General features: G+C 41.6%; 1 protein-coding gene across 1 annotated transcript in view; it reads right to left on the reverse strand.

Annotated features, from left to right (window-relative positions):
• NAALADL2 (N-acetylated alpha-linked acidic dipeptidase like 2) overlaps positions 1-8,730 on the reverse strand; it is a 979,797-nt gene that overhangs the window by 558,695 nt on the left and 412,372 nt on the right. Inside the window, exon 4 of the mRNA XM_003794285.3 lies at positions 3,138-3,257. Within this exon, the coding sequence (XP_003794333.2) occupies positions 3,138-3,257 (120 nt within the window). The remainder of the gene's footprint in view (positions 1-3,137; positions 3,258-8,730) is intronic.

Raw genomic sequence — 8,730 nt, forward strand, 5'->3', positions numbered from 1 at the left:
TTGACCCCCTCTGTGCGGTGACCAGTGTGACACAGTCCCTTGGGTTGTCAACTTGCAGAGGTTCTACTGCAGTTAGCTGGCAACGCTGGTGTTTGGTAGCTCACTTTGAAATGATGATTCTTTTACCTTAGAATCTCAGTCAAAAATTCCAATTTAAAGGCAGCACTTGTGGCTCAATGAGTAGGGTGCAAGCCCCATATATTGAGAGTGGTGGTTTCAAACCTGGCCCCTGGCCAAACTGCAACAAAAAAATAGCCGGGCATTGTGGTGGGTGCCTGTAGTCCCAGCTAGTTGGGCAGCTGAGGCGAGAGAATCACCTTAGCCCAGGAGTTGGAGGTTGCTGTGAGCTGTGACGCCACAGCACACTATCCAGGGTGACAAAGTGAGACTCTCTAAAAGAAAAACAAAATTCCAATTTAAAATCTTAATCATCTGTTTACTGATCTATGCTGGCTACATGCATGTGCACACACACCCTTACATACTGAAGACTCAAGACCTGAGACCAGGCTGCCTGGGGTACCCTGACAGTTTCATTTGACTAGCCCTTTATCTCTGAGTCAGTCACTGATCATTTTTGTGCCTTAGTTGTCTCAATTTGTAAAATAAATATAATAATGTTCCCTAACTCAATAACATAGTTATTGTAAAGATTAATGTGATAATGTATTAAAAATACTGAGAAAAATGTCTAGCCTGTATTATTAACCATACTAACTTTAGGGACAGTACTATAACCATCAGTACTATTATTTTATAAATGTTCCATTTATAACTTATTTGTTTTACTTATTGCATTAAATATTCTCCTTTATATTTGAATTATTATACAAAGGTCTGACAATTAAGTTCACAAACTCAGTCTAGTAAAAGTGCCACATCCCTCATTGCTGATATCATTACGGTCCCCTTCAAAGTCCTCCCCTTGGGAAGCTGCCACCAACGTGAGCACCTTGCCCACCTTCAAAGCAGTTTCTGAACTCCTTACCTGGAATAACCATCAGAGGTGCATCATATTACCCTGACACGCTGAGGTCATCAAAACGTCTTCCTTTCAGTATTTCCTTTTTCTTTGTTGGGTAAAGAAAAAGTCACTGGGGGCCAGATCAGGTGAGTATGGAGGGTATTCTAATACACTGTTCTGTTTACTGGCTAAAAACCCCTAATAGTGCCGTGTGAGCCTCATCGTGATGCAAAGGCCGTGAGTGTTGACAGAATGTTCAGGTGGTTTTCACTTAACTTTCTTATGTAGCCATTTCAGCACCTCCCAATAGCACACTTGGGTAACTGTTTATCCGTTTGGTACAATTCATAATGAACAGTCCTTCTGATATCACAAAGGTTAGCAACACCATTCATTTTCACTGGGGTTTGGACTGACTCCCACTGTGCAGGCAGACGCCTGGTTTCAGGGTCGTGTTGCTGCACCTGTGTGTCATCACCAGGGATAACATGACCCAAAACCTTGTCTTGCCTCTCCTAAGGGTCTTGTGTTCATCAGCGAGCTCCTCCAGGACGGTTTTGCACACACCGTTCTCATGCCAGGATTTTCAGTTAATATTTTCATGTTTCTTTATCGATGTTTGTCTGCTGGGCTTCTCACCCTCAGCTCACCTGGGCTTCTCACTCTCAGTGGCACACATTTTGATGCCTAATTCCATGAATTTTTGTGACATTTTCGGCAGTGCTGCTGATTACTGGCCTCCCTGTTTAACCCACTCGTACGCTGCTGTCTTCTTCATGGCATTAAACATGGACTAACATGACCCTGATTTCACTTCCTGTCTTGTCACATTTACCAAGAAATTTGCAAATGTATGCTCATTGCTCCAATTCAAGCTCCGACATTCTTGCAACAGCCCACAAAACAGGCAACAGAAATGAACACCACTCAGTAAGAAGGCTGACTCACAAGTGTGTCAACACATGAGTGAGACACCGATATGCCGGGGTCAGGAAACGTCACTTTGCTGTCTGCAGAGAGCTGCCAACGCAAGCACTCGGTGGGCAGTTCACAGACTCACCTGTCAGACCTCGAATCCTATCCAGCTGTATCGAGGCAGCATTATTTTCCCTTCTACACTGGACATAGACATCATTTCTAATATTTACTCACATCACTGGTTATAACTGCGTTTACCATCTCTTCCTCCAAACCTCCTGAGAATACACTGATTGAACAGGATTACTGGGTCAAAATGTGATCATTTAAAGGTATTTAATACATATGAAAAAATTACCTAACAAAAATGGATATCACTCTATATTTCCAAAACTATGTTAAAATTCTGGCCAATTCTCTCCTGTAGGACACTGATTTAAGCATAAAGGTATCATTGAAAGATAATAAAAAAATAGACATAGGATGTTTTCTTATTTCCTGATAGAGTATGCTGACAGATTTCTAGAAACTGTTTTTGGACCAGAGAATTAGTAAAGCTCATTTAAAGTTGGATAAGGAGAAATGTATTTTCATAGTCAGGGGTTGTGGTGACATAACTACATTAAGCATTTCTTTCTTAAATAGAAAAAGGAAATGAAGGCAGAACGACCATAGTGGCCACCTATGGCCATCACTGTCAGAACGTACACTGAGCTGCTTCATTATGTAAACACATCTAGTGGGTGAGAGTTAATAAACTTCAATTTAATTAAAATAAATAAATAATTCTGCTTCTCCTTAGCATGTTATATTTTAATTAAATTCCTGAGCACAGTCAATAACTCTGAAGTTATACAGCTGACAAAGTCGATCACTAAGGGTATAAATCAGACAGATGCTAGTCTGACACGAAGCACGTGGCAATGTTTGCTAATACTCAGATTAGAGGTTTTGTGTATGTCATAAGCTAGGGACACTGGCTTTCAGTTTTAGCACTTCAGATATGTGCTATGAGAGTATGCCGATTTTATCAAGCTCCCATGAACTCACCAACACCTGGCTTAATATATTTTCTATCTAAAAGAATAAGGACATCAATTTCTTTTTCATCTCTTCGTGCCTTACCCCTGATCTCTCTCTCTCTCTCTCTCTCTCTCTCACACACACACACACACACACACTCATAAAGGCATATGATTCCAAAGAAACAAAATAAAACATTCACCAACCACCAAATAACAGCTATTGGACCAACCTTATAAAGCAGTGGCAATTTTCCTAATTTCAGGAGTGCAATCTGATTTGTTACATTTTTCATTCCTTTAATCCTTTTTAAATCATCTGCAGTTCCATAACTCACATCGATGACTTCAGCCTGAACGGGGAGAAAAAAAAAGAAAAAGAAAGCCTTGGAGGAGGAATTATAGCCAATTGCCATTTAGTATGACAGAATTATTCATAATATTTTAAAATGTTCAAAAGAGAACTAATTCCATTTCTTACTGTGTCTGAATTACCACAAACATGACCTTTCTTTTTCTATCAAGGTGCAACAATTCCTTTGGCCACTTGGGAAAATGTGTGAGTCATTTTTGCGTTGCCTTCTGCCTACTAAATAAGTTACGAACTCAGTTCATCCTTCTAACAGACCATCACATTTGGAATATTCTATATTCTTATTTCTGGAATTTGAGACATTTTATTAAACACTGCAAGATTAATTCGCTTAAGGTTCAAAAGCACTCGTGTTATTCTCAGACCTGGAAGACATTTGCAGATTCCCCACAGTTATCTAGAGCAGGTGGAATGTCCATCACTTGCACAGCCATCATGCACAGCTGCTCAGATTGTGCACAGCAGTTGTGAGTCCCAGCCCCTTGGGTTGTGCAGGATCCAACCTGACGACTGAGTGTGTCAGCCTGGCATTCTAGGACTTCAGAATATGGTCCCCAATTACCATTGCCGTCACATTTACCACTACCCTGTTCAGTTACCTTATAATCTACATCAATATTATTCATTTATAGAAATTTCCTTTTGTTAATGTAAAAATTTCCTGCCTTCCTGCAGGTTCTAACAGGAGCCCTCTGGTGCACTCACATCTTTCCTTCTCCTTAAAAAATACTAAACTTCAGGTTCATCTATTCCTGTGAGCCAAGACGCTTCTCTTCAGCTGTACTTTCTGTTATTTCTATTATTAAAATGATTGCTATGCTTTCCAGAGATTATAATACAAAATACGGCATTTCAAACTACAGCACATACCCAGAGAGACAGTGATGAAAAGAATTAGTGGCAGCCAACAGTTAAAGGGACGAAGATGGAGCATCCAGGCTCCACCTTTCCACCCTTCTCAACTGGAACTAATGCTCTTCAACAGGTTTTCACACGGGGTTCTACAGAGGATTCACTGGAGAAGGAATTCTCTTTCTAAAAGAACATGTGAAGTTTACCGACCAATCCATATATCCGTTGGAGAAAATATTTCTAGTATAAAATATTTCCATAGCTATCACCTTAATCTGCATCTCTAAAATCTCTCCTAATATATGAAGGGCCATTTCAAATGTGACCTACCTGATGTGTTTTTCTGTTTCTCAAATATATGTAATCTTTCTTTACTTCAAATTCCAGAAAGAGCTTTTCTGACTGTCTTACGGGCCTCACTGGACCCACCTCTCTCTCTCTCTGTTTGTCTCTCTCTCCCTTTTTATACCAGTTTTAGTTTCCAGTTCAAGGAAATTCTTGCTGAAGGGGCCACCATGCCCTCATCCCTACCCAGGCACCTGGCATTTGTTTTGGGCTCATTGTTCTTGAACTGAAACAATTATAGCTTACGCAATATCAAAAAAAATTAAGCTGTACTTTCAAGTGGATTTGCCAAGAAATCCTAATTGTTATTATGAGAACACTTCTGTCAGAATGCTTTTTCATTATAATTTTCTTCCTATTAAAATGTGATTAAATCAGTGCCTTTAATACAATTTTTTAGTTTGCTAATACCATATAAATAACTATTGATCTATCATTTTAAAAAGCCTGATTAAATAAGTGGTCACATAATATTAATGATTGCATTGGAAGGGGGAGAAAGTTCATATATTTCATTTTCAATTTCTAAGCTACCCACTAATTATTTGTGATTTAGTGACAACATCTTAAAACAGAGTTTTTTTTTTTCAATTGGTTATATTGCTGAACACATTTTTTATATATAGTAGAGGGTGAAGGAAAACCTTACTCCTTTGGGAGGATATAGCTCAGGCATTATGGTGACTCATGCCTGTAATCCTGGCACTCTGGGAGGCTGAGGTCAGTGGAACCCTTGAACTCAGGAGTTAGAGTGTAGCAACCTATATGTAGCAACAGGATATATAGTGACCTATGTAACAGGATATGTAGCAACCTATGTAACAGGAGGTGTTGCGACCTATGTAATAAGAGATGTAACAACCTATGTAACAACTTATGTAGCAACCTATGTAGAAAGATGTGTAGGAACCTGCACAGCCGGCTTGCAGAGACAAAGTGGCAATTACTAAGGACAGACTTTGGCAGTTGGAAATTGATCAGCTGTGGAACTCTAGTTCTAGGGGGGTGGGGCTGGGGGAGGGGGCGCATGTTCTCAATAAATAGCACCTGTGGAGGTTGCTTGAGGCCTTTTCCCTGAAATCTGTGGGAAGTTCCACCTTCTGCAAGCTTTAAGCTTACAATCCACTGTCTGGCCTGCTTCCTTGGTCACAGCACTGACATTAGAGACCAACCTGAGCAAGAGCAAAACCTCTGTCTCTACTAAAATAAATAAATAAATAAATAAAATAATGGAAAAACTAGCCAGGAGTTGTGTTGGACACCTGTAGTCTCAGCTACTCGGGAGGCTGAGGCAGGAGGACTGCTCAAGCCCAAGAGTTTGAGGTTGCTGTGAGCTGTGTTGCCACAGTACTCTACCCAGGACAACAGAGTGAGATTCTGTCTAAAATAATTAATAAATAAACAAATAAACAAATAGAATAAAAATACTTAATTGCTAAAATTGCTAATGATCATCTGAGCCTCCAGCAAGTTCTCCTCTTTTTGCTGGTCTTGCCTAAATGTTGACGGTTAACTGATCAGGTAGTAGTTGCTGAAAGTTGGGATGGCTGTGGCAACTTGTCAAAATAAGGAAACAGTGATGCTTGCCACGCTGATTGACTTTTCCTTTAATGAAAGATCTCCTGCATCATTTAATGCTGTATGAGTGCATTTTGCCACAATATAACAAAAAAACTTACGGGATAAAATTGGGGGGAAAAAACAAATAACAGGGGCAGAAAACCTAGGAAAAGTGAAGCTTTTATTATTAAAGAAGGCAGCAATAAAAATTATATGTACACTAGAAAAAGGAAGGGAAAAAGAAAAATCTAGGGGGGGAAGTTGAAATTTTAAAAAAAGGAAAAAATTAGGTAGCGCCTGTGGCTTAGTGGGTAGGGCACCGGCCCCGTATACCAAGGGTGGCAGGTTCAAACCCAGCTCCGGCCAAACTGCAACAACAAAAACAAGTAGCCGGGCATTGCAGTGGGTGCCTGTATCCCAGTTACTCAGGAGGCTGAGGCAGGAGAATCGCCTAAGCCAGGAGTTTGAGGTTGCTGTGAGCTGTGATGCCACAGCACTCTACCAAGGACGATAAAGTGAGACACTCTCTCAAAACAAACAAGCAAACAAACAAAGATATATATATCTTCCTAAATATTGAATATTGCCTGGGCAATAGGTGATCTTCTGGGGTTTAAGATGCTAATCACAATGTTGACACAGCTGTGTAAGATGGAGACTAGAGGCCTCTACTGGCTACCTTGCCCTCTAACTATGCGAGTTGAGAGCCTGATTCTCTCCTCAGCCCACTTAAAGGACAATTTAAACCGGGACCTTTGGCTAAGCAGAAGCTTTCTCAGGAAAGCATGTGTTGCTGGGATCTTTCCTAAAGTGGCTTATCGGGCCCACCAAACCCAACTTGCTCTCCCCTGAGGGCCCAGGCTGCAAGGTAGCTCTCCTATTGCCAAACAATGAAATCCCTATCTTCCCTGATATCTCTGTCCTGGCCTTTGGGTGCTGTTCAAAGTCACTAGATCCCTTGCCCACGGTCTCTCAGCTCAGTTCTCACTCTGGGACCCTGAGGGTGGGAGGAACCTGAGGGTAGCTCTCCTACAATGGCTGTGTGAGGCCCATAGCCAAACAATGATAGTTCTGTTCTGGCCCAGGGCTCAGTCCCGGACTCTGGAAACCACTAAAAGTTACTTGTACATTCACCCAAGCTCTCCCAAGGTAGCTTAACCAAGTGTCTAAGTCCAGAAAAAGAAAACAACCCACAGGGAACACAGGCAAGGCCTTCCCTGTCTGTAATCTCACTGTTGCTGTAACTACAGCCATGGCAGGTGCAGGGCCTCAGACCAAATGCAAACACTTGCCCCTTATCCACTGCTTTTGTCCTCCTCCTGGGGTCTAGAAGTCTCCTGCTGCCTCCCTGTGTCCCCAAAGGAGTTTTTCTGGGCAAAGCCCATAAGCCAGAGGTGCCCAGAGTCTTTTCTCTCCAATCTCACTGTGCCCGATTGCAAAGAAGCTGCTGTTCAGCTGCTGTCCTGCAGTGCTAGTTGACTTGGTGGATTCACAGCTCTTCTGTTTGTGAAATGACCTTAAATGAGGAAGCTACCTCCACCCTCTTCACAGCGCACTGAGACTGGACAGTAAAAGAAGTTTAAACTATGATTCTTTTGTGATTTTTAATCATCTTTCAGTTCCTAGAGTTGCTTGTTGAGTTCAAAGGCCCTCCACAGTGAGCTCAGATCGTTTTTACAAAGTTACAGTGATCCTCTCAAATCCTGCTGTGGCTTTAGTCAAGTTAGTTTATGGAATATTTTAAATCTTTGTTGTCAATTCAGCAATGTTCCCAGCATCAGCCAGCATGAGGAGTGGTAGTTCCCATCTCACGACACTGCTTGATTTGCTCATCCATCAGAAGCACCTTCTCCTCTGTCCAAGACTGACCACAGATTGTAGTGCTCAGCCCAGCTCCACCTCTAATGCTGGTTCTCTTCCTGGCCCCACCACCTCTGCAACTACTTCTTCCATTGAGTCTTGAAACCCTCAGAGTCATCCATGAGGGTTGAGACACCTTCCAAATTCCTGTTTTGACCTCTTTCCAATCATGAATGTTCTCAATGACATCCAGAATGGTGAATTTTTGCCAGGAGGTTTTCAATTTACTTGGCCCAGATCAATCAGAGGATCAAAATATTTGGCAGCCATAATCTTATGAATATCTTTTTAAATAGTGAATTGAAATTGAAAATTAAAATCACTCACTTATTCATAGGCTGCAGTCATAAAAGCAACACTAATGCCCTTGAACATCACGTCAGAGCCCTGGGGTGACCAGGTGCCTTGTCAGTGAGCAGGAATATGGAGAAACAAATGGTTTTTGCTCGACAGTGAGTTTAAAATACTGAGTAAACCATGCTGTGAACGGGCATGGCACCATCCTGGCTTTGCTGCTCCATTTATAGAAGACAGTAGAGTAGATTTGGCATCACTCACAAGTATCCTGGGATTGTGGTTTGGCAAATGAACATTGGCTTGAACTTGAGGTCATGTAAGGGGCATCAGCTTCTAAAAGGAGAGTCAGCCTGCCCTTCAGAGCTTCAACGCCAGGCATCAACTTCTCCTCTCTCGCTGTGGAAGGCATAGATGGCAGCTTCTATGTAAGCTTCTATATAAAGCTGTGTTGTCTACATTGAAAATATACTGAGAGTAGCTCCCTTTGCTAAGTGTCTCAGCCAGGTCTCAGGATAAGTTGTTGCAGCCTCTGCGTCAGC

This window comes from Otolemur garnettii, unplaced genomic scaffold (assembly GCF_000181295.1).
Source record: "Otolemur garnettii isolate 467f Iridium unplaced genomic scaffold, OtoGar3 scaffold00078, whole genome shotgun sequence".
Taxonomy (NCBI): domain Eukaryota; kingdom Metazoa; phylum Chordata; class Mammalia; order Primates; family Galagidae; genus Otolemur; species Otolemur garnettii.